General features: G+C 38.5%; 1 protein-coding gene across 22 annotated transcripts in view; it reads left to right on the top strand.

Annotated features, from left to right (window-relative positions):
* The window catches only part of EPB41L3 (erythrocyte membrane protein band 4.1 like 3), a 142,733-nt gene that overhangs the window by 78,779 nt on the left and 38,817 nt on the right, over positions 1–25,137 (top strand). For all 22 annotated transcript variants that reach the window (XM_044426250.1, XM_044426254.1, XM_044426255.1 and 19 more), the window contains exons 3-10: positions 1,481–1,678; positions 10,461–10,565; positions 13,032–13,074; positions 20,720–20,795; positions 21,694–21,912; positions 22,343–22,430; positions 23,635–23,787; positions 24,606–24,703. In XM_044426250.1, coding sequence (XP_044282185.1) covers positions 1,481–1,678; positions 10,461–10,565; positions 13,032–13,074; positions 20,720–20,795; positions 21,694–21,912; positions 22,343–22,430; positions 23,635–23,787; positions 24,606–24,703 — 980 coding nt within the window. The remainder of the gene's footprint in view (positions 1–1,480; positions 1,679–10,460; positions 10,566–13,031; positions 13,075–20,719; positions 20,796–21,693; positions 21,913–22,342; positions 22,431–23,634; positions 23,788–24,605; positions 24,704–25,137) is intronic.

Raw genomic sequence — 25,137 nt, 5'->3', positions numbered from 1 at the left:
CAGGCCTTGGGAATAGTCTGGACCCGTGGGACTGTGTTCATCTAGTTCTATTGTCTCTATTGTTTCCATTGCTTTAATTTGCTTATTTTATATGTTACAGTTGGGTTAATTATTTATAGTTTTATACATTTCTATTGTTTTAACTGCATAACTTTTCAGTGGTGTAAGCAACCTTGAGTCTCAGTATTGCAAATGGGCAGTATAGACTAACAATAATTATTATCAAAATCATTTTAATTATACTAATGTTAATTTCTTGCGCCATTGGCCAGATCATAAAATTTCTCAGGGAAATAACATTGCAAATACTCTTTGAATATTTTTTTTTAGAATTTTTGCTTGAAAACTCCAAAAACAAATGCTGAATGCAATTTGTGTGTCACTGGTCATTTTGTCCTAGATGTCAGCTTTCTTTAGGAAGATGCAGCTCAATTCTTGTGAAACTCTTTTCTGGTATGAACATGTCTTGACAGTTGTGGGTCCGGCTCTAATAGTTCCTGGCATGTTTTTCATTTTGAGCACAGTGCAAATCCATATGAGGTGCTTCTGTGACAGTCTAAGCTAGAGAATTTCCTCCCTGTTTAGTTTTGTCTTGCTTAAAATGCTGCTAGAAATTAGCAGCATGTACTACTTTTGTTAATGTTTAAAGCTCCTTTTCACAGCTCAGAGTAGAGATTCCCAAGAAAAGGTATGTGCTTTGTTTTAACAGGCAACTATAATTGATTTGCCACCCCATGTAATGTGTTATATGCTTTGGAGCCCTGCACTCTGCTACTATTATGTGACACTCTTTAGGTTTGAAAGCAGATTAAAGCTTTTGGACAGATTTCATTCATTCTTATGGAGACTCATTACAATGAAGGAAAGAGACTTGAAGGATTAATTTGTGATGATGGTCGGTGCCACAGGCTGCTGACTTACTCTGAAATCATTTTGAGCCAAATCAGATATGTTTTTATGATGCTCAGAGAAAAATAAGATTAACTTTCTAAGCTTTGGCTAAAGTATTACTATGTTTCTGTTGCTGCTTAAATCCTGCTTGAATACTAGTTGGAAGAGCTGTGTCTGCCATTAGACCTCAATGGTCAGGGGAGGGAAGCAAAGCGAACCATTGGGTGGCCTGTTACAGCCAAGATCCAGTCTCTTGAAAAGAGGACTTGTTGGATCTTTTAAATCCCTCCAAATTCCTCCAAAAGTAGCAAATGATTTGCTGCCATGTTTCTTTTACTAGCTTGCTCTGATTGACCAGTTAAACAGCAGATCAGAAAACAGAGCATCATTTCTTTTAAAGGATTTGCAAAATACGGAATGATGGTTAGCTCTGTTTTGCTTCTGTTAGAGCTCTACTTTAAAAATGAGGTTCTGAGTAGTCCATTGTAAAGGAATATCTGATGGTGTGTTGTGATCCTGAATGCTTGCTGGGATAAGCCACATTTTTAATCTGCTACTGGAACATAATCGCCTTGTTTTTATTTCGCAGGCTACTGAAAAAGAACTCGAATTTGCTGCTGCAGCAGCAAAACAACTGGAGTACCAGCAGTTTGAAGACGACAAGCTTTCTCAGAAATCAAATTCAAGCAAACTCTCCAGATCTCCTCTAAGGATTGTCAAAAAACCAAAAAATATGCAGTGCAAAGTAATTCTTCTGGATGGTTCAGAATATGGCTGTGAAGTGGAGGTAAATACCAAAAAGAGAGGAATGCTGCATATGATAATTGCGTGTTTGGCCAGTTAATTCTATTGAGTTCAGTGGAACTTGCTTCTTCCCACTGTATAATAAAAGGAGACAGTATACCTAGGAAAGGAAATGATTTTAAAAGCGCACATAGTTGTCCATATCTATTCCATCTGAACTATTTCTGTTCTCTAAGGATCTGGGTAATAACCTTTTTTAGCACTTCAGCCATTCCCTCAGAATAGAATATTTTCCCATGATATTGGTAATGCATGGAAAAAGTACAAGAGGACACACCAGCAAGAAAAGTAAATGACAGTAAGATAGGAATTTCCATGGTTATTCTGCATTTCAGTTGAGTGTTCTAGCTGCTTCTGGGTCATTTTGCAGATTGCAGTATGAACGTGTCTCCTTTGTTTGTTTGTTTAATTTCTATATTGCCCAACAGCTGAAGTTTTCTGGGCTGTTCGCAGCTGCATATTTAAAAACAATATAAAATATTCCAATTAAAATGTATTAAAGCATCCTCAAATTTGGCAATACAAAATTTAATACCAAATAGTAAGCAAAAAAACAAAAATATACACTAAAAAGGCCCAGTTAAACCCTGCCTAATGACCAGCAGGTCCTAGTTACTAATTAAATGCCCTGCTGTAGAGGACTATCTTTACCTGGTGCTGAAAATATAGTAAAGTTGGGGAGCCAGCTCAGTGGGCAGCTCATTCCATAAGTGTGGGGTCACTACTGAAAAGGCTCTTCAGGAAGGAAACCAATATTACTGAACACTTAGAGCACTTTCCTTATGCAAAAAGGGCGCTGCTGGGGCTTCTTAGTTTTGAAAAATGTAACTCTGCATGGACAATATTATCTATGCTGATAAAACTAGACAAAGCACCAAGTAATGTTAAACTATACTGTAGCTCTAATGTATATAATTTATTGTGTTCCACCCTGGAACCATTTTAAAAATGAACTATTTTAGATGTCCCCAGCCCCTGAATTACAATGGAAAAAGGGAAAGATCACTAGGAAGCATCTGAACAAAGTCATTACATGTGAGGTTGGGACTACAGTGGAATTTCTGGTATGCCATGTCTTTTCTTGTTGAATTATACAACAATTAACAGTGAATTCAGTTGAATTCAATATTTATATAAGGTTAATGCCTGTAACAGTGGCACTATAGTTGAAATACACATTTTTGTGTATTTCACACATTAAGCTATTAAGGATGATAAAATGAATAAAATAAATGGAAGGTATTGATAAGGGATTCCCTGATTCACATACATTTTTATTCATAAGGTCAATGGCCACTAAAAATGACATGTTCTACCAGCACTTCAATCACCTTCCCAATCCAATCACTTTGGCAGCTTGACAGTGAAAATCAGCCCTCTAACTGTCTTGCAGGGCAGGAGTTGTGCAGAGGTGACCTTTATCTCCTGACCCTTCTGCATTGCCTGAAGGATGTCTGTAAAACACCAAATTCAGAGGGTTTCAGGCATCCCCTCGGACTGGACCCTAAGGCACCTTGTAAATGTAAAGACCCTCTTTCACTGTTCACTATTTGTGGCATGGAAGCCTTCTTTCAGGCCATGCACAACTGTCTGCTGCATATTTATGCTAGTGCCTTAACTTAATGTACTGGTTGATCCACTTGGATCCATAACAAGGAGAAGCTAGCAGTTTTTAAAATTCAATTAAATATATTTCTTAACCATTTGTCAAGACCATGGTCTTTCCAAGGCAGTTTATAATATAAGAAAAGTTCAGTTCAGCATCAAATTACAAAAACACCTTAAATATATTTTGAAATAGAGTCAAAATAAATATAACTTTGAATGCCTAACAGCAGCAAATCTTTACAATTAATGTAAACATGGGCTAATGCCTTGAACAATGAGAGTTGTATGTGTGTTTGATTTCCTAAAATGTAAGAAACTCTTCTCTTGACACTACTATATTATACTAGTCCGATTGAAATCTGTGCTGCTGAAGTCATGAGCAAAGGCCCTAATTTGGTCTGATTCCAGAATGAGTAGGTCACCAATCTTCTTATCAGGATTTAGCAATCCTTTGGTTGTTGGGGGTGGGGATTGTTTAGATTAGTGCTGGCTTTTTAGGATTGTAAGCTCAATGAGTATTTGAAAAAAGAAGAACGGCCCCAATAGAAAGTGTGCCATATTATACAATGCCATTGACACTCGATTTGTGCTTGTTAATAGAAGTAGGCATCGAGACATCTGCTTTCACACAGATACTGGCGGATGGATTGTTAGTAATGCCATTGGTTTCCAACACCACTGCATAAAAGTGAAATAAAAAATGAAATCAAATTAAAAAGGAGAGCCTTAATTGGGTATTTACAATACTTTCTAGTCCTGTATAATAGGCTTATTTCTCATGATACTTCATTTGCATTATGCCGTACATGTAACATAGATACTATATGAATTAGAGTTTTTATTAAGACTTCTCTCCAACACACACACACATGCGCGTGCGCGCACTAATTGAGGCTTACTTGTGAGTAGACATGCGTGGGAACATGCTGTAATATTGATCTATTCACAGCAAAGTTTAAATGCTTCATAGCAGGAATGTTTTAAACATATTATTTGACTAATCAAACTGAAATTGTAGCAAAGGAATAGGGATATATGCCAAAAAGACAGCATAGGTACCAAACAAACCTCTTAGGGGAGCTCTTCCTAAGTGGAAGCCGCAACACCATGTGGCATGGTGCTGGGCTGGGGACCTGGGAGGTCCAGCTTCCCATCCTCACTCAGCTGTGGAGCTCACTGGGTGACTTTGGGCCAGACTCTCAACTTAACTTACCTCATAGGCTTGTTGCTGTGAGGATAACATGGAGAGGAAAGCCTTGTATGCTGATTTGGATTCCAGGCAAGGGGAAGAAAGGTAGAGGCCATGCTATGCTATGCTATAGCTTGTAGCAACCTGTCCTTCTGTGAGGGCCCCTAAAGGCCTCAGAAAAGGACTCAAGGGCTGAGCAGCTATATGTGGAAGGAGACATTCCTTTGGATATTCTGGTCCCAAGCCTTTTAGGGCTTTAAAGGTCATCAGCAGCATGGTGACTCTGACTTAGAAATGGGATGGAAGCCCGTGCATCTGATGAAGCACTGGCATCACTTTCTTTTGAACTTTCTAAGGTTTTTGATTCATCTTTTCAGTGAGCCTCACATACAATGCATTTCAGTCTCCCAGCTAGGAGGTTACCAGAATAACCATGGCTGGACTTCCCTCTATCTAGATAGAGTCACATCTGGTCACTGGAGTTTCAAGTGACAGGGATGGATCTCAGAGCATCCTCTATGCTAGATGTCTGGTCTTTCATAGGAAATGCAGTTCCCTGCACAGGTTGAATACCACTCAGCTGGGCAGACGAACCACCAGCGTCATTTGTCAGCCCTCGTCCAGTCCAGAGCCTTGCTCAGGCATCAGTTCCCCCCAGTTTCACCTGGCATTGATGAAAATGAGAGGGAGAACTATGTCCTCAGTATATTAATTTCACCTCGGTCCACATCCCCAAATAACTTCTCCTGCAGCTTCAGGTAGAATAAAATAGCACCACAGATGAAGAGCACCATGACAGAGCACCAATTCCCCAGCTCCACCTTCTGAAATGCAACCACTGTAGAACAATGCCCCACCTCCCCATCCAAGCAGCCACTGCAGGAGGATACCATAGTGAATGGTATCCAGTTGTAGTAATAGTATAAAAAGTAATGTAACAATAGAGCAGGCTCTCTCTCTTATGGTTTTTCCTTTGAAACAGCCAGGGTGAAATGTTGGTGTTGTCTGCCTGTAATTATATTATTTTAAAGGAAGAAACAATAAATTAATGCTTTGCAGAGTAGCATTTGCTCAGATTCTGAGACTTTGGTGATAGGATTGGATAAGAAAGCCTTTAATTAATAAGTAATAATAAATAAAACGTAATTGATCAAAATCAACACAGATAATATAAGACAGATGGCACCTGCTATTCTGCCTTTCTGCACAATTTTAAGTGTATATGTTTGCAAGTGGCTGTGTGTTTCCCATTGGTAGTGTACCCACTACATATGTTTTGCCCAGGTTACATTTATTTTTGGAGGTACTGCAGTATGTGATACTTTTCATAAAAATGGCATTTGCAACGTTTGTAAACATGGCATAGAGTTACATAAATATAATAAGGCAAGTATCATAGTTGGATATAGAAGGCATGATGCTAATAGATGGCTTTTATACACATTTAAATAATCAATACATGAAATAATAACTTTTGCTGAAGTGTGTAACAGGAAGCATTATTTTATATAATACTTTATTTTTATATTTTATTTATATTATTTTTATATTTTAAGCATTATCACTTAATGCTTCAGTAAAGGGAGGGGTGTGTGTGGAAACGTTACAAGGTTTTCTTCACCGAGTTATTTAATCAGGTTCCCTAATCCTTTCTCAAATGGCAGAAAGAGACAGCTTGTGTGATTTATGTGCTTCAGTGCTCAAGCATGGAGGCTGCATTGAGTGCTTCTTTGGTACAATGCTTGCTATTAGTAATACCAGTAATGCCTAACATAATTCTGTATTTACATTGAGTGAATGCAGTACTATGCATGGCATTCTGCACATTCTGCCTTCATGCAGTATGGGATTTAAAGCAGGTGGGCGGGAGGCAGTAAATAGCAGTCTCATACTCCGTTCACACCCAGAAGACGAGAGGAAACTGACGGTCTTTGGATTAACATGGCATGGATTATATATTTCACCATTGTTGCCCAAAGGATGTGTGAGTATTCTAGAATGGCTAATAACTGGATACAGTCAAAATGATAATGTGGTCACAATCCCCACCCACATCTATATATAATCTGTTCTGCTTACAAACTAAGAGTGAAGATGGGCATAGTGTTTACTGCTGTTTGGACTCTGAAATGCCCCAGTCACAAGGAAGGAGCTTGGGCTGTTACGCAGCGTTCATTGTTCCCCGGAAGTTCAGAGATTAGCCTACTGGAAATAATGAAATCATTCATCTAGAAGGGCTGCTGGACATGTGCTATTACTGTACTACAGACAAAATGATTATGACAACTGACTAAACCTCCAGGCTTCTCTCTCTTGAGGGATATTTTCAGGTTGATAGATAAATTTACAGCCTGACTTAGATAATGGAATCTGTTGTATGCATATACTTCACTCTTTTAAAGGTTCCTTAACATTATTGAAAAGAAAATAGTAAAATTCATGCAGTGTAAACACCGAATTGTGTATTTTGCAAATTATTTACAAACACCTTGGCGCTGGAAGTCTAACTTTTTTCCAGTTGACATCATAAGAGCACATGATGGTACCATTGCTATGGGTTTTGGTACCATTGTATGCTTAGGCCTGCTTCTTCTGTTCCATATTTATCATGGAGAGTAGATTTGTTCTGAAAACAAACTGCTAATTCCAGAATTGGCCTACTTCCTTTGAATAGACCCGTTGATGTAATTCCTCTGAACTCACTGGAAGAGACATGAGGATTAATATCCCTGTATTGCATAACTTAGCTCAGAAGAGTCATCATTTTTATTGCAGCACTGTATATATTTGAATAAGAATGCTTAAAACTGCAGCCTTAGGGAGACATTATTTGAAGTGAATGGAGTACGTACATTGATGACTTATGAAATCAGTAACAGTTCAAAGTTTTCTATGTACAGAGAGAGGGAGGAAAATCGTGCCTTTTTATTCATGCTGATTTTGCATGAACATATACAGAGTGTCCAATAACTATAAATAGAAAGTTTTGCATTCTTTAATAGGTGGGAAATTCAAATACCTGAATTTTCATTTCATCTATTAATCTACTAAATTGCATTCCTTTTCTGTCATTTTTTCCATGTACATCTGTTTTCTTTATGGAGGTTGTACTAAGTGTAAAGTTTTACTGCCACCTGTAAAAACCAAATAAGTTTTTCCCCTTTTGCAACAGACTGTGTCTATTTGTTCTTTTTCAGATGAGATGGCAGTGTTACATACAAAAATAGCTTGCTGTAAATTTTGTGATAATCACTTCCTTTATTATTTTCTAAAGGGGGAAATTCACTGCAGTTTCCCATACTAATTTGACTTTTCTCTTATAGACCAGTATGTGAGGATAACTGAGCACTGAATTAGAAACAGAGTAATCACTTTAGAAGTAAATAAGGGGGGGCCAAAGAGGAGGACAAGATTAAGACTCTTCATTCTGGATTTCATATATGTGTGGATAAATAAATTAATATTGTAGATTTTGAACATCGTAACTCTAAGTAATTCCATTCTGTTACCACCAGTGTCACAGAGAAGTCCATTTGAGGCTCTGTGAAAGATAACAGTCATCACGTAGGAAAAGCTATATCCATATGAATTTTGCAGGAAAGATATGGTCAGTGGTTGAAGTCAGGATCTGCTCCTGGTCTTTCTGTATCCAGTCTGCTAGTTAACTCAAGTTCCTTAATTCAACATTTACCTGTTTATTTTCTCCATCTCCTGAAATTTATCATGGAGGCTGTCGACTATTTTTTCATCTGTCTCTTTGCTATTGATTAGTAGAATGCCCCTGGCATGTGCTTTCTTTCATTAAGCCTGGATAAACCCACAAGCTACTTATTCATATAAAGAGAACTCTTCCAGAAGGGTGGGGGCTCTGCCATAAATGCTGGTAATAGAGGGGGAATTGCCTGAAATTCGGTGCAGAGATTGGTTGATTTCCCTCTTCACGTTGCATCACTGTGTGGTATAGTCCACAGCTTTCAGGAGGGCCCACTGACTCTTTGAAGAAGGGTTTCACTGGGAAACTGGGCTGATGAACAGAGAAAAGAAAGATAAAGATCAGTTGCAAATGCTGCTTTCTGCTCTTGCAGCCATTGGATACAACCCATTGTTCCCTTTCACTTTCTTTATTTGTGACTAAAACGCACTTTGTGGAGATTGTCATATCATCAACTCTAATTTTAGATTTATATTATTAGATTAAAAAAAAACACCGAGACCCAACCTATTTGGTTGGAACAACAATTGATTTGTAAAATCGCCTCCTCTGTTTTAAGTGCAAGGCATAATTAATGCTGAAGTTATGGAAACATGCTCATTATTTCTCTATCCTCAGAAATACCCACAAAATATAGCCTTGCATTAAATCAGCATAATTGCCTTTATAATTATCCAGCAAATTATGAATTTGCTGATGGTTTCTTTATGTCTCCTAAATTTTAGTCATCCATTATTGCTAAAATATGTGGCAAACCAATATGTATCTTCTGTAGGGAAAAACAATGAAAACTTTAAGCAGTTCGACACTATAGAAATCATTGTTGCTGTAAAGTAAATTATTCATGCATGACTATATATTAACCAATTAATGTCTAACATTGTTTGCAGCACTTAGGGATAAATGAGCTGATTACAATGAACTTATTTGTAGATTTAGAAAAGGCTCATTAGAATGACAAGCTATTACTGCAGTCAGATCGCCTCACTGTCCTATTTGCATATTCTTCTGATCTCTTCAGTCTTGCAATTTCTTTCTTAGCCTCTAATATACCTGCTTCTTCCTGCCTTTTCAGTGCTAGTGATTTGGTCTGACGTCTCTGAGCGCACTCTCAGACCCCAGCTCAAAAGGTTGCTATTTATAGGAGAAAGTCTCCATTGCCCTCACCGGGGACTTTACTCCTGCTGGAAATCGCTTCAGGGGAACTTTTTTCCTGCAGGGGGAGGCTTAAAATCCCTCACCTCAGCTTCTTATACAATGCAGTTCTACACGCACATGCACACACAGTGTAAGCTGAAAAAGGGATTACTAAAATGGAATTGTCTAGTTTATTCAAAGCCTATAGATAATAAACAGACAAAACCTGCTGCTTAAGTATAGGATGAGTATACTTTTAAACAGGCTGTATTTTAAAGGTTATAGCATCATCCTATTGTTCTTGATTCATTTGTTTTCTGCCCACACAACTGTCTCATATGCTCTGATCATTGGAAAGCTGATTCCTCAAATGATATGTAAATATACTCCTAGTATTGCTTACCCTGCCATTCTAAGCCACGGCAAGACATCTCCTGGGGCAGTTGAACATGACAGCCCTCTGTGGATTAATTTACCTGCAAGGAGCTGTGGCACATGCTGGCTGCTATTGTGAATATGCCAGCCCTGGTTGGGGGGCTGCCATGGATTGTCATGTTATCTCAACCCGGGTGAGGGGGAGGCATTTGAAAATTTAGAGATTCTTACATAATGTAGAGTCTGTTTTAGGATTGTGTGAGGGTGGTTTAACCTTCAAGTAACCCGTGCGGCACAGGTTCGGATGAGATAGCAAATCTTGGCAACTCTTGGCAGGGGCTTCCATATTCATGGTGCCCAAAAGGTCACTTAATCCACAGCTGCTGTGTCATCCAAAACAGGTTACTTTTTCATTAACACTTCATCAAGTACATGTGTAAAGGAAGAGCATTCTCAAAAAATGTTTTATGGATCTGGACACAATAGGAAAACTACAGAATTTCAGAACCTTTCTTTGGTTCAACAGTCTCATTTCCATCAATTCTTGCCATAAACCAAGAAAAATGTCCTTGAGAAATACAAAATTCTGTAAAGTAAGAGTGTTTGTAGGAAATTAAAATATATTAGGTTGAGACAATTTAATTGGTCTAGATTAGCTCAAGATAGTTTAATAGCTTATCACATTTCTGAGAATTGATTTTAAAGGGTTTTATGTTTTGAACTCTTCTCTACTTTTTCCCATAGAAACGCTCAAAGGGCCAAGTACTATTTGACAAAGTATGTGAACACCTGAACCTCTTGGAGAAAGACTACTTTGGGCTAACATACAGAGACATGGAAAACCAAAAGGTAAAATTAGTCAAGGTATTGGAAAAGTCATGATTAAAAAAAATCATAGTATGAAAATAAAATAGGGGGAAAGAGGTCAAATATAGCAACCTCAGAGAGGCTGCGTTTGTGTTTGTGAAGGTCGTCTGGCTTCAAAACAGGTTATTTATCTGGCCATTCAGTGATAATTATTTTCTGCAAATAAGGATTGTATCTCATTTTGAAATGTTTGACACCCTGTGGGTGTTTAAACCATGGTTTACCAAGGCAATGCAGTATAAGCAAGTGTACTGCCTCCCATACTTTCTTTTTCAATCATCACCCTGTTCCTGGGTCAGTATTCTGATGCTGGAACTTGGACACTCTGGACTGATGGAGGTTAAACAACCCAGAGTTAACCTACAGCCGGTTGTTTAAACTCTGGAATAAGATGTTTCTAGGTTGTCAGTTGAAAGCAGAAGAGATGAAAGTGTGGGAGATGGTACAACTGTTTGTTCCTGTTAGATCTCTGCAGGACTGAGGAAATAATCCAGGAAGAGTCATTACATGCACCAGCTCTATAAACAGGTTATTACTTGTTCCCACATTGTTGAAGAGGCAAGATAAATAGCTGTCTGCTATATTCCTGCTCTTTCTGAGATATCCTAATACCGAAATGGAATTAGATTTCCTAATATCCCCAGGGCAATAACAGCCTTATAGCCCTACACAGGGCTGTTACATTAATATAATTTAATATTAATTCTGGTACAAACAAACTGATGCATTGACTTTATTAGATTCCTGCCAGGCTGATAATTTTAGTAGTAGTACTTTTAAAGTTGATCCCACCACAACACAGTGCCAACTGTGCCATTTTGTGCAGTGATTCCACCTAAAGTCTCACAAACACCAGATGTTCCATAAATGGGATCCATGCTTGACAGGGTAATTTAGAGGGCTACAAATGTGCGTTATGTTCACTGAACACGTAAGAAAACAAAGCGTTTCAATATATGAGCAGGTGCCCATTGCTCCCTGGAATTGAACACACAGCCTCCTATATCACATTAGTTAGGATGAGATAGTCCAGAGTTTGGCATTTGAGTTTTGGTCTGGAAGGAAGGAATTTACACTGCTGCATGGAAGCTCTGATCTATGCTCTGGAAATTGTTGAATGGGACTTTGTAGATCAGGGTGGGAAACTTGTGGCATTCCAGATATTGCTGGACTACAGTTTCCATCACTCTCCATTATTGATTGTGGTGGCTAGGGATAATGGGAGCTGCAATCCAACAATATCTGGAGGCTCACAAGTTGTTCACACCTATTCGAGATGATGGGAAATGTAGTGAGTGCAAACAATTTGGTTTGATTGGTATGCTTCTTAAATCTTAAATTGGTGGTTTCTACTTCTATCGGCTTCCTCACTGTGGCCCACACAAAGGACACAATATAAAAAAAGAACATGGCTGACCATCTACAAAAAGACCTGTGTATCCCTATGTTTTTGTTCCAGAGGACTTGATATTCCATGTCCTCAGTGGAGCTTATTTACCTTTTAAGCAGTATCTTTTGTCCTTCTTGTCACATTGCAAAGATGTCATGCCAAGGGTTCCAAAAATATGTAATGAGGCCTGCTGTGCTACATCAGAGATTTTACCCAAAGGGCTTTCCCTGCACTAGCCATAACATAATAGCGGCAGCCCATGTTACGTGCTCAACGTAACTCATCAGATAAGGTGAATCAATATTATATCCTTAATGTAGACAGGAAGCCAATACTGTGGCAGAGAGAATAGGGATTGCCTTTGGTCTTACACTGACGTCCTGACAGAACCGGAGGTATGCTAGCTTTTTGCATGTATGGAGCTAGCTGACAGTGTTCAATACTTTAGAAGTCAATACACAAGAACACGATCCAGCCAAAGTTATGCACTTTGGGCTCACACTGCTTTCTGCCTGCAAGTCAAGTCCTACAGTTAATGTCATGGGCACTGCGATCCTATGGATGTCATATGCTGTCCAGACAACCACTGGATATTCTGGAGACCTGGTGGGAAAAGTGCTCTGACCTCACAGCTGGGTCTTAGAGCGTGTTCCCTATCCCCTCTCAGGCAGTGCAGAATCAAACAGACTGGCTGTGTCAGATGAGGTTCAGGGGTCAGGCTGGGGAGGAGACAGGCACCACCGTGATGTGAAATATCCTTTCTCAGCCTCCATTCCCTGCACTCGGAAGTGTCCCACTTAGGTGGCTGAAATCCACCATCTCAGTGTTTTGCTGGGCAGAAGGTGCACACAGATAATCCTTGCCTCCGTGCTCCTTCTGCCTTGCATAGGTTACCTGTAGTCCTCCAGGTCTGGAGGCTTACAGGCACTGCGACTGAATTAAGCTTTTAAGAGTGTTGAACTTTAGCTGGATCATTTTACTTGTTTGGTTTATTTAACATGAATTTCCAAATGAAGTGTTTGCACATCTGATTCAAATATTTAAATACTTCTTTTCAGAATTGGTTGGATCCAGCCAAGGAAATAAAAAAGCAGATCCGAAGTAAGTTGTAATCAGTCCTTTATCAGAGTGAAATGTATATATCTAAAGGGGAAGCACCAGTTAGCTGGATATTTTAAAACTGAATTATTTTACAAACATTCAAAAGTAATTGTGTATATAAACTATTTGAATATAATTAATGTGAGGTATTATTGCTGTCACTGATGCACCATAGCTGTGATGCTACTCGTAACAAGGTTTGTATCATGCTTAGTGTACATATTGTGAAGATGTCAGGTGAGAGAAGGAAGGAAAGCAGTGTAGAATGTATTGGTGAAGAAACAGAATGTGTGAATGTTACCAAATTCAGTGCTACGGTGGACATGCTTAATTCGAGCTGTGGCACGCTCTTTCAGTTTAGTCTCGGCGATTTTGGAGTGGTTTGTCTGGAAGTGGTTTTAGAAAGAAAATATAGCCAAGAAGCAAACTGGTTGCTGAATCACTCTTCAGGACCAGCCCCACTGTTAAATAGATGACTTGAGAAGTCATTAAATAGCAGCAAAAGGGTGGCTAATTCATTTTCTACTGTTGTAACTTAACAATCAGGGAAGGAAAGTGGTGGTTGTGGGATTTGCTTACATATGTGTCAAAACACTTCTTTGTAGTCTCTGTGACTCACACATAAGGATTTATGCACTTGTGCAGAGCAGCATTTGGAACATCCTAGAGTTAAACAGAGCTTTTGGATGGAGCCCTGCTCCTCTGCATTTGGTTCAGGTGCACCTTCTTTTTGCCCCTCAGTGCTTTCTTTTCTGCTGCTGCAACAAGCCACTCGTGGAATGTTCTCTGCCTCATGGTCTTTCTTTAAAAATAAATTCTGCGTTTATTTTTCTTTCTTCCCTCTTCTTCCTCATTCCCTCTGCGCTGCTAAGCAGAGATTTCACTCTTCTGTCCTATAATCTCTGGGTTTTTCTTCTTTTCTTTTCACCACTCAGGGCTACATTGCCTCCAAGGTCTTCTTTAAAAAGGGCTCCCACTGCATCATCAGATAGATACTTAGAATGCCTTGTGTGCCTCAGAGAGACTGAAAGACATACATACATACATACATACATACATATATATATATATATATAGAGGCAAGAAATGGTCCAAAACATTTGCTTTCCTATTCCAGTCCAACCCCAGTCACTCCCATTTTTCAGGTTTGCACTGGACCCTTCCAAGTCAAACTCCACCCATTCAGCCTTGCTACTGCAAGGAGAGTTTATGCAAAGTTATGACACTCATCACATCATGAACAATACTGAGGAGCATTGCAGTTATGGGCAGTTGGCTTTTTATCATTGCATTGGCAACAACTCTCAAGCAACATGCTCACTTTTGTTCTTCTAAAACCTCTTGGCCTGCAGATCAATAAGGACAAAACTCATCTTTCACCATCTTGGGCCCAAAATTTTATTGGTACTTTCATAGACTTCACCAGAGCCAGACGTACTTGCCCAAGGGACAGCAGATGTCATCTACTTCTTAGCTGATGAGCTTTCTCATCCACTATTTTGCAACATGATCCAGTGTCTCTTAGGGGTCATGGCTTCAACCACAGTGGTCATCCCATTGGCCCACCTCCATATAAAGATGGTTCAGTATTCAAAGGTACCATGGGAACTGTAGCTTTGCACTCCTTATCACTCCTGATCACTGGCAGATACTTCCTTGGGTGGTAGACCGACCTATCCTATCTTCCACACATCTCTAGTCCATGCTTCATGATAGATGTAGTTCCAACAGACACTTCACTCCAAGCTGCGGAGCATACTGCCATTTCCTCACAGTCAGAGGATTCTGGTCATGTAGAGAATATATGCTTTTCTGACTGAGGTGTGTTTGAAAGTCAATATCTGGAATTGGTCCTTTTATCACTCCATTATACCAATTGGCATTCACCTAGCAGGGCCAGTTCACACCTTAGCTGATGTCAGAAAGTCAGAACATCCTCACATGAGTGTGGGTATCAGCAGTTGGCTCAAATGATATTTAGGAAATGGGAACACCCAGAAGTCAATATTTTCATTCCAGCACAAATTTCAAAGTTCCCCAAGGGATGCCTTTCTCACATCCTGTCTAATCTATAGTTTCACTCCATGTCCAATGATCACAAAAGTGGTAAACAAGGCACACTGCATATTAATTACTCCAGAGTGTGTACTGAGTGTTTTTATGAAATTTAATGAGGGCAGGGACCAATTAAAACTTCTCTTTAGGTTTAGAATGTTCTAAATGCTATTCTGTACAGGCACATAAATCCATATATGTGAGCTTACAAAAGTCCACCCAAAAGAACTACAGCTTCAGGTAAGCACCCTGAAAGCCTTTACATGGCTGTCCTTGGATGCTATGCACCTTGACTTCAGGGAGGTGTGCTGTTTGTTGCTTTGTCTCTGGCTGTGTTCTATAGGGGTAAGCAACTTTCAGTTCAGTAGTCTTCTACCTAAGCCCCTTGCAATTTGAGTGCATGTTTATGAGAAGATATGCAAAGTGAAAGCATGCTCAAAAGTCCTCTTCTTTCTGTGGAAAAATGGGAATAACTAGATCACAAGGCTGATTTGTTACTTTGGAGCAATATACTTTTCAAACAGACTTTAAAGCAACATTGCATAGGCCAAGAGCAGTATATTAAAAATTTATGTGCTAGTTCCAGTTTAGCTGACCAGAGTGACCAGCAGGAAGTCTTAATGGAATGGTGAAAAGTAATCAGTCAGATCTGCTCCAAACACTCTATCAGGAGAGAGGATGATATACTAAAAGGCCACTGGAAGAATTCAGCTATAAATATGTACCATAACAGCTGAAAACACAAAGGCAGCTCCCCAAAAAAACCTCAAGCCAATATGTAAAAGATAAGTAAATATCTTCTTGACCCTAACAAATGGTTTTATGGATTTTGGATTTCCATACAAAAATGGGAACAGATAATCCTAAGTGTCTATGTTTCAGAAATAGTGAATGGTCCATGGCTTTTTCAGTATACCAGTTTAGGATTATATACTTGATTTGTACCCAAACTTTCTGACAAAAATGACTGTCAGAATGGATTACATTTAACTAATAAAACTTGATAAAAAACAGCAATAAGCAAATTCATTGAAACACAATTTAAAGCACAACCAGTAGCAAGTGAACTTGTAACAAGGAAGTTGCATGCTTTGTAACCAGTTCCAGTCAGTCCTCTGGCTGCAACATTTTGGACCAGATGACAGTTCTGAACAGTTCTTGAAGGCAACCTGACCTAACAGAGCATATTACTGTGGTCCATAGAAGATGCAAGTAAGGCATGTTTGGCTGTGGCCAGATGAGATGTCTCTATCAGTAGCCTCAGATGTGCAAACACACTTCTGGGTAGCTCTGAATCCTCAGCATCTGGGTTCAAGGCCAAGCCCAGAAGTACATCCAAACTGTGAGCTTGAGTCTTCAGAGGAAATGAAACTCCAACCAGACATTCCCCAATCTGCCTTTATGACTAAATAGGAGCATCTCTGTTTTGTCTGGATTTAACTTTATTTGCCCTCATCTAGTCCATTAATGACATCAATTTACAACTTAGAGCAGCTTTCTTGGATTGGATGAACGGAGCGTATCATCTGCATCCTGGTTGCACTGAACCTCTAAACTCTAGACAATTTCTCAGAACAGTTTAATGTATATGTTAAATAGTGAGGGGGATAGGATGTAACCCTGAAGGGCACCACAGGCCAATGGCCAGATTATGAAACAGGAATCCCACAGTGCTGCCTTTAGAGACTGTCCTCCAAGAAGGACAGGGGACACTGTTTAGTACTGTGTGTCAGTTCAATGTCATGCAGAAGCCTCAGAGAAACATCTTGGTTGGTGGTATCCAAAGCTATGGTTGATGGTATTGAAAGAGAGCATCAGCAAAACCTACAGGAACGTAGATCTAATGTGACTGAGGCACTCTGTGTCTCATAACCAGGCCTGAACCCAGACCAAAATCAATCCAGATAAAAATCTGGTGCTTCGAGTTGTAAAATCTGCATTTTAAAAGTTTGCAGTGTTCATTGTAAATCCAAACACCTATGTCCTTTCTGTAATTTTTTTATATCCATAGCCATTTTGGACATGCATGGTTTCTTGGATCTAGTGGTGTGAAGAAAACTGCATTATTATTTTGGTGTCTGGCAAACTCTGTTTTCAATTGTTAAGTGTATGTGTATGTCTTGCAAAAGTAACAGCACACCTTGTATCACTATACTGGAGCAATTAGCCTATTTGTGCATGTATCAGCTGCCCAAATGATAAACTTACATCACAAAAGACGAGAACCACACATCATATGTATTGATAAGCATGCAATTTCCTGCACACAGCACCATAGTAATGTGGGGGGAGAATATTTACATATTGGGTTGTCAGCTCTGCTTTTCATATTATATCTAAATACTTATATGTTTTCTTCATGTTTCCAATTTTAAAAAGATCAATCAGTTGGTTAAATTGCATTAGTAGTAAACAGAACATGACATTTTTGAAGACAGGAAAACTGAAGTCCAGCAGAAAGTACTGACCCTTGAGGTCCATAGACTGAAGTTATTTCTTGTGCTTTACTACTGTTATTCTGAGCCATTGCAAAGATTAGCAATTAAAACTTCTGATTATGCATATAGATGAGGTCTTGCATTAAAAAAAATGTTTTCTTTCACATTGGCATGCAAGATTTGTATCAAGAAGATAAAGATTATCTAAATATAGTGCAGTATCCTGTCACCAGTGCTTGATTTTTAAAAGTACCTGTGCACTCATTTTAGGTTCAAAGAACACCCTAAATAAATTAAACATCAAGAAAGCCAAATTCAAAATGAAGAATGTTTGATGTGATCCATAATTCACAGATTGTGCTTTAGCTAATAGATGTCAGTGTTGTTTCTCAGTAACACTTCACAAATAAAATATTACCCACAGCCAATATATGCAAGCAATTACATTTTGCAGCAAGCTTTCTTCATTAAAATACAGTTTCTGGCTTGCAATTAATTTATAGTATGAGTAAAGTGGCATGCTTAGATAATAAGAAATGTTTAATAAAATATTCTATATGCTTTTAAAGTGTCAGAATTACTGTAAAGAAAGGTCTGCTATGAATCACAAAGCTTGTCCCAGACTCTTTGCCCATATGATGGATGCCACTACTCCACTTCCTTCCTGCATTTGCCAAACCTGGAAATGGGAGCAGAGTGAGAAGAGGAATACTCGTAATCTGAGAGGCGCTCGAGTGGCAGTGGATGGAACTTTGGGCTAGAAACCCTTGTGAAAGTCTAAGCACATTGATTGAACTGGGTTGCATTTGGGTAACTGACCTCAGTGTTTTGCCTATTCTATATTTTAAAAACTAATATTGACACAGTCAAGAATGTTACATTATTGTCATATTGCATTTGTATCCTGCCCTTTCCCCTCTTGCAAGAAATCCACATTGGCTTTCAAGGTTCTCCTCTCCTGTTTTATCCTTGCAAGAGCCCTGTGAGGAAAGGTTAGACAGAGAGCCAGCAACTAGACCAAAGTCACACAGGGAGCGTCATGGTCAAGTGAGGACTAGAACCCGTATCCCTCCATCCCAGTCCAGCACTCTTTCCCACTAGACACACTATCATGACACCCACACATGAATTAAACTTCTTATTCAACAGAACAGTTGTGACAAGTAAACTTGTTACCATGCTTAACCGTAGGAAGAGATGCAGTTGTAATAGATAAAAAGTAAAAATTTTACTGCTACAGAGATTTTCTTTAGGAACTCATTGTTATCAGATGCTACTGTAATCAAGAATATCATATATAAAATGCTTATTAGCACACAAGGACACTTTTGAGCCACTCTATTCTAAAATTTATCTAGTTATCCTTGCAGTCAAATGGAATCATTTAATGTGCTATCTAAACAAATGTGGCTTAAATGCTTATACAGTTGACTCGAGGTCTAGTCCCCATTTTTTTCCAATGGCCAACCACACAAATGGTCAGATTGTGGGTAAATCTGAGTAGGGGCTGATCGGATAAATCAATACAGCAAGGTTTGCTTAAGGTTTCCTTAAACTTGGATTTGTGGCTGTGCTGAACCAGCTAAGAGCTTTGTTCAATATCTATATGGACAGATTAAGAAGAAAGTGAGTTTTAAGACATGGCAGAGGTTCACCCTTATAGATAGCATTCCAGACCCCAAAGGACAGAACCTGTAGGAAATTTATCCACCGTTTAAATGTACGCTGTACTGCCAAGATGAGCATGACCCCTTTCTATCAAGCACATTAAGGCTTTAGTAACAGAACTTGACACAGCTTCAACATGTATATTCATCACTACATGCTCATTTTTAATAACTTAAAATAGGAAGTTAAGGAAAACCCTTAAATGGGATTTAAAATTCTACTTCAAATAGCCTCTACTGATGAGAAGGTAGATTGTCTCCTGGTGAGCAGTGTTTGATATTTATTGGTTTCTAAGATGTCTGTTCTGCCTTTCTGTGAAAATTATTAGGGCAGCTGGTAAGTAATGAAATGGAAAACAATAATCTAATGATTAAATGGCTTAAAATTAAAAAGAGCAGCTGCCAAATACTTATTTAGAGTGGTATCCTGTAGAAGGTGTGCTGGTGACATAAAATACTTTACCCTACTTATTGAAAAGCAAGCTGTAATGGGGATAGGTGTATCTCTTCGGACTATATTCCAGATTTTATTCTAAAAAATATTTTTTAGTATTCATCTATCATATCTAACATAAAGGGGGCATCTGAAGAGGGGTCTCATTGACAGACTCACATGGAGCAAGATGATTTTTGAGTTACTCTGCATTCAGGTCACTGGGGTTCCAAAAACAACATCTGAAAGGATCGCTGGTCAAAGTCTGCTATACTATGATTCAGTCTACAGATTGCAGTCAGACCTCTAACAGATGTGATTTGAATCAATTAAATCTCCTGAACTGCCTTCAGGGAAGTTCAACATAAAGTACATTCCAGTAATCTAACCTGGCAGTCATTAAAGCATGAATGACTGAGGTCAAGTCCAGAAAAAGGATCCAGATGGTATTGAAGATGAAGCTGGCAAAAGCTACTGTAGTTGAAATATTTATTCTCCATGTGAAATATTACTGTACCAAAACTTTATAAGAAAATAAGCAGTGTATTATTTGAAAACAAGCTAAACTTACTACTGAAACAGTATCACTTGAATACTGATAGTATTGCCTGCTCCTTAACTTTTAAGTCCAGATTCTCAATAATGAATTCTGCATGTATCTTTGAAAATTGCTTCATGGTAAAAGATAAGGGGTGTGTTTTAAGATAGCATTCCTAAAGGTGCTGATGGATATGTTATAGATATAACTGAACATGCTTCATTCAGGTACAGACTCAGACTGTGAAAATCTACTTTTAGCTGCCAGTGCTCTTATCTTAATTTTTTTATTGTGTAAATAGTATCTTAGCTTTAAAAAGAAGTTGTTTAACTACAGAGCTTTATGAACATTTTGGTTAGATATTTGCCAGAAGACAAACCTCTTCCTTGGAAAAGCGATATCATGAGCATCTACATAATAGAACTGTAGAAAGAAATCTGAAACAGCAAATATGAAAGCAGAAAAAATGGCCAGACATTATCAGAGATGCTCAGTAATTGTTTCTCCTTTGTAGGTGGTGCTTGGCATTTCTCATTTAATGTGAAATTCTACCCTCCTGATCCTGCCCAACTGTCTGAAGATATCACCAGGTATTTAAAACACCAGCTCTCTTCTAAGGTTGTTTCATAGTACTCTTCGTTTCACCAACACTTGTTCCTATAATGTCATAGTCCTGGGCCCACACTGAAGTTTGAGTCTAGCTCATAATGGGCTTGTCTACATGCCATCCCTGCTTATCCTTGTGTGTATGTGCTCACATGTGTGCATTTGTGTGTGTGTGTGTGTGTTACTTGTAGGTTTCAGCCTTAAGGCATCCATTGCCATGATGAAAGCTGAGAGGTGCAGAAATTTTTCCTGACTCAAAAATGCTTTCAAGCAACCTCCTGCATCTCTGTAGTTTCTTTGCTGCTTTCCCCCTCAGCCCATGCACAGCACATTTTGGGAAATGGTGGAAAAAGGCTGCAGTGGAAGGCAGGTGGTGAGGCCTCTGTTTCTTGCCTTTCTTTTGGAAAGCTCCGAGGAAAAACCCCAGGGCTTTCTCCAAGGTAAGATTGAGCTGAGCTTATCAATTGCTAGTAACTGCTGCATCAGCATAATTATGAACCTTAGAAGATGCTGCATTAAGCTGAGGAACGGTGCGTTGTTTACATTAACAAGTGAACATTATATACATCCAAATTGTTCCTTCTAACTGGTACTAACTCAAAAGTAGCAGAAGAGCTCTGATCAAATGCAAGGTCCCATGTCACATGGTTTTAGGTGGTGGACAGATGTTCAGACTTGAAATTGCGTGTTAACCTAAGTGCCTGTGAAGGAAGCAGCTTACTCTCCCTCCTTCAATAGAAAGGTCAGACTTCTTTCAAAGAACTGCTTGTGAATTGCTAGAAGTTGTGTATTATTTATGATTGTATTGGTGTTCTGCCTCTTCTTGCAGCCCAAGCTGTGTTTGTATGTGGAGGGGTTAATAGATTCTTTAAACTGTTGCAGGTACTATCTCTGTTTACAACTGAGAGACGACATTGTCTCTGGACGATTGCCATGCTCTTTTGTTACCCTTGCACTTTTGGGCTCCTATACAGTCCAGTCGGAGCTTGGAGATTATGATCCTGATGAATATGGAAGTGATTATGTCAGCGAATTTCGCTTTGCCCCAAATCATACTAAAGAATTGGAAGATAAAGTAATAGAGCTTCATAAGAGTCACAGGTGAGAAATGCAGGGCTAAATGATTGTATGAAAATATGGCACTTTGAAATTCAGTGCTCACCGAATGTCTCAGATTTCCAATTTTGTATTCAGAGAAACTAAGACCTGTGACTATTTGAGTACATAATTGTGTCTTTTGATTTTAAAATCTTACATAAAATTCTGTTGTCTCTTACATACATAATCTGGCCAGGGCGACTTCTTTTATATTTTATATTTTTATTTATTTTATATTGTTAATTTTAATTTTATATTGTTATTTTTTTATTTTGTTGTATTTTATTGTGTTTGTAAGCCACCCTGAGGCTTCAGCAAGGGGCAGCATAGAAATGTTCTAACAATAATCATCATAAAGAACATGTATCTTTTCTAGAAAAGACACTCATATTGATTTGTTCTTACATTTTTTGTTAATACTGTTTATTTTTAGGGGAATGACACCTGCAGAAGCTGAGATGCATTTTTTGGAGAATGCCAAAAAATTATCCATGTATGGAGTAGATCTACATCATGCCAAGGTGCACACTTTAAACAGGTCTAATTCACTTTATGGACCTGCCCTTCATTTACACTTCTCTCCACAAATTCATTGTTCTACTGATCTGTGTTTCATACCAGTGAATTCTCCAGTTCAATAAATACGTTATGATGCATTGATGGTGATAAAATTAAAAGGCTAAAGCACTTTTAACTGAAGTAGCACCAAATATAAACTAGTCTTAAAAAGTTTTACACTGCAATTAGCACATAAAAATCCAGAATGGCAACAATTCTCCTCATAGTCTCTTTGTAGTTCTGAAACTCAGGATCTGCATAGCTGGATAAAGAGAGGTAGAGCCAAAGATAATCCACTATACAGCATCAGCAGAACCCTTGAAGAGACTCCTGCCTTGTACAGAGCGGTACCAAAAAAAGTTACCAAAGGGGACATAAAATATATGACTGTGTGACTGGCATGGTTAAAAGCAAGTCAAGTGGTGTATGTCACTGTTCAATTTGTTTACCGCAGAATTCCACTAATAGCACAAGCTTCAGTTCACATCACAGCAGCAGTTCCCCAAAATCGATACTTTCCCCTTTATTCTGCTTCGGTAGCCCAATTCTGCTCCTCTTGCTGGAGCAGCCCCTGGTGCTGCTGCAGTGATTTGGGCCATCTAATCATATGTCATGCTGTCGTATGTCATAATTTTGCCAAACATAGATTTTTCCTAAAAATCTATTTTTATGTATTTCAACAGTGGCTATAGTTGTTACGCTGAAAATAAATAGCAAACATATTAACAAAGCCCCCAAAATTCATTTATTGGAGAAACAGTATGTAGGCTCAAAGATGTAGAAACTGAATTTGTTACTGTTTGATTTCTACCTTTCTTCATTCAAGACCATATGTATAAAGGTGAAACACAGTTCAGGAGATGGAGAGCTTTCTTACTTAAGTTAATGAATACAGTGATAGGCTAATTGAGCTTTGCATTCATTATTTGATGCATTGATTGTGGTTTCAAGCAACAAGGTAAACAAAATTACCCCTTTGACTGACGTTACCTCTGAAATACTAGACTAGTTATCTCTGGAACCTGTTTCATTAAATCTAATGTTTTTGTTGTTGTTGTTCAATAACATAGTTGTGGATATTAAATGAGTAGCAGAGCTCTGAATGTAATATTGTAAAATGAGGATCTGTAAAAAGAGAACTTACCAACTTTTTATTATTATTTTTAGGATTCTGAAGGAGTTGAAATCATGTTAGGGGTTTGTGCAAGTGGTCTCTTGATATATCGAGACAGACTCAGAATAAACAGGTTTGCTTGGCCTAAAGTTCTAAAAATTTCATACAAAAGGAATAACTTCTACATCAAAATCCGACCAGGGGAAGTAAGTCAATTTCAGGGAACTAAATAACTAAATAATATTTCTTGTTGCAAGCTGGACAATCCTGTTTGTCCAATTTGTATGTCTATATGCCAGTGTGGTGTGGTGATTTGACTGCTGGAGTGGGGTCCTGGGAGATACAGTTCTAGATCCCATTAAACCATGAAGCTCAGTGGGTGACCACACCAGTCAGTCTGGCTGAGTTCATACGTAACACTAAACCGTGGTGGAAACCACTTTGGCATGGTCTGTCCTGTTGTGTGAACCCTGTCAGTTATGTGAACCCTGTTGGTTTCCATGTGACCATGGAGAGAAGCAATGGGCTGTTCTATGGTTTCTACTCTTTAAAGTTACTTGTTTGATTGTATGTACCCAGGAACAACTTTTTAAATTGTTACCCTAGTGGCCACTGCTGGACAAGACAGTCCTGCCTGTAGCCTCCACTGGTCAGAGCTACCTATCAACTGATACATCAGCTTCAGCCATGTTCCCATTGGCTAATGCACTCTCCTTCCTGTTTCTGCTGTCTGGATGCCTTCCAGATGCCCACCTGTAGCTTTGTAATGTCACTGGAAGCATGGAAAGTGCTTCTGTCCAATTTCTGGGGATTCTCATGCAGTGTTTTCAGCAGGCTGGAGGGGCTGTTATGAGGAGGCGCAGGTGGGGAAGTCAGTTATTTGTGCCTAAATCTGGATCCAACCCATTCTGTATGTATGGATGTGAATATATATATAGAAGTATATTTTGAAATAATTCCTTAGGGCATTAAATATTTGATATATCTTAACTAGAAACAATGGAAATGGTCTTTTCTTTCCTAGTTTGAACAATTTGAAAGCACAATTGGGTTTAAATTACCAAATCATCGTGCTGCAAAGCGTTTATGGAAAGTATGTGTTGAACATCATACATTTTTCAGGTATATAATTACTTTATAATTTATTTTAAAATATGTGATTCAGGAATAATAAGCCATTTCTAAAAGATATTTCTTTCATCTAAGGAAACATTATTTGCCTGTATGTTTAGTAGTAATACTGGAAATTTACTCTAAAGGAAAGAGAATGGTATAGTGTTATCATCTTACAGCTGGGATATATCATTTTTATACCATGAGAAACTGATATAAATGTTGGGCTCAGTGATATCCCCTGGCAAGTATTAGAGCTGGCTAAACTAATTTTTAAAAAATCACTTTCCAGAATTCAAAGAATGCAAATTCCTTTATCCTTTCCTTAAAAAATAACATTTGAAGATAGGCCAATGCTGAGCATTACACTTATGGGGTGGGGAGATTTCATTCCCTTCTCATGAAAAAAAATTGATATTATAAGTATTGCTATCATTATTGAT

This window comes from Varanus komodoensis, unplaced genomic scaffold, assembly GCF_004798865.1.
Source record: "Varanus komodoensis strain SLA01 unplaced genomic scaffold, ASM479886v1 scaffold17, whole genome shotgun sequence".
Taxonomy (NCBI): Eukaryota; Metazoa; Chordata; class Lepidosauria; order Squamata; family Varanidae; genus Varanus; species Varanus komodoensis.
Note: the sequence above shows the minus strand (reverse complement) of the source record. Positions and strands in the feature narration are given on the sequence as shown.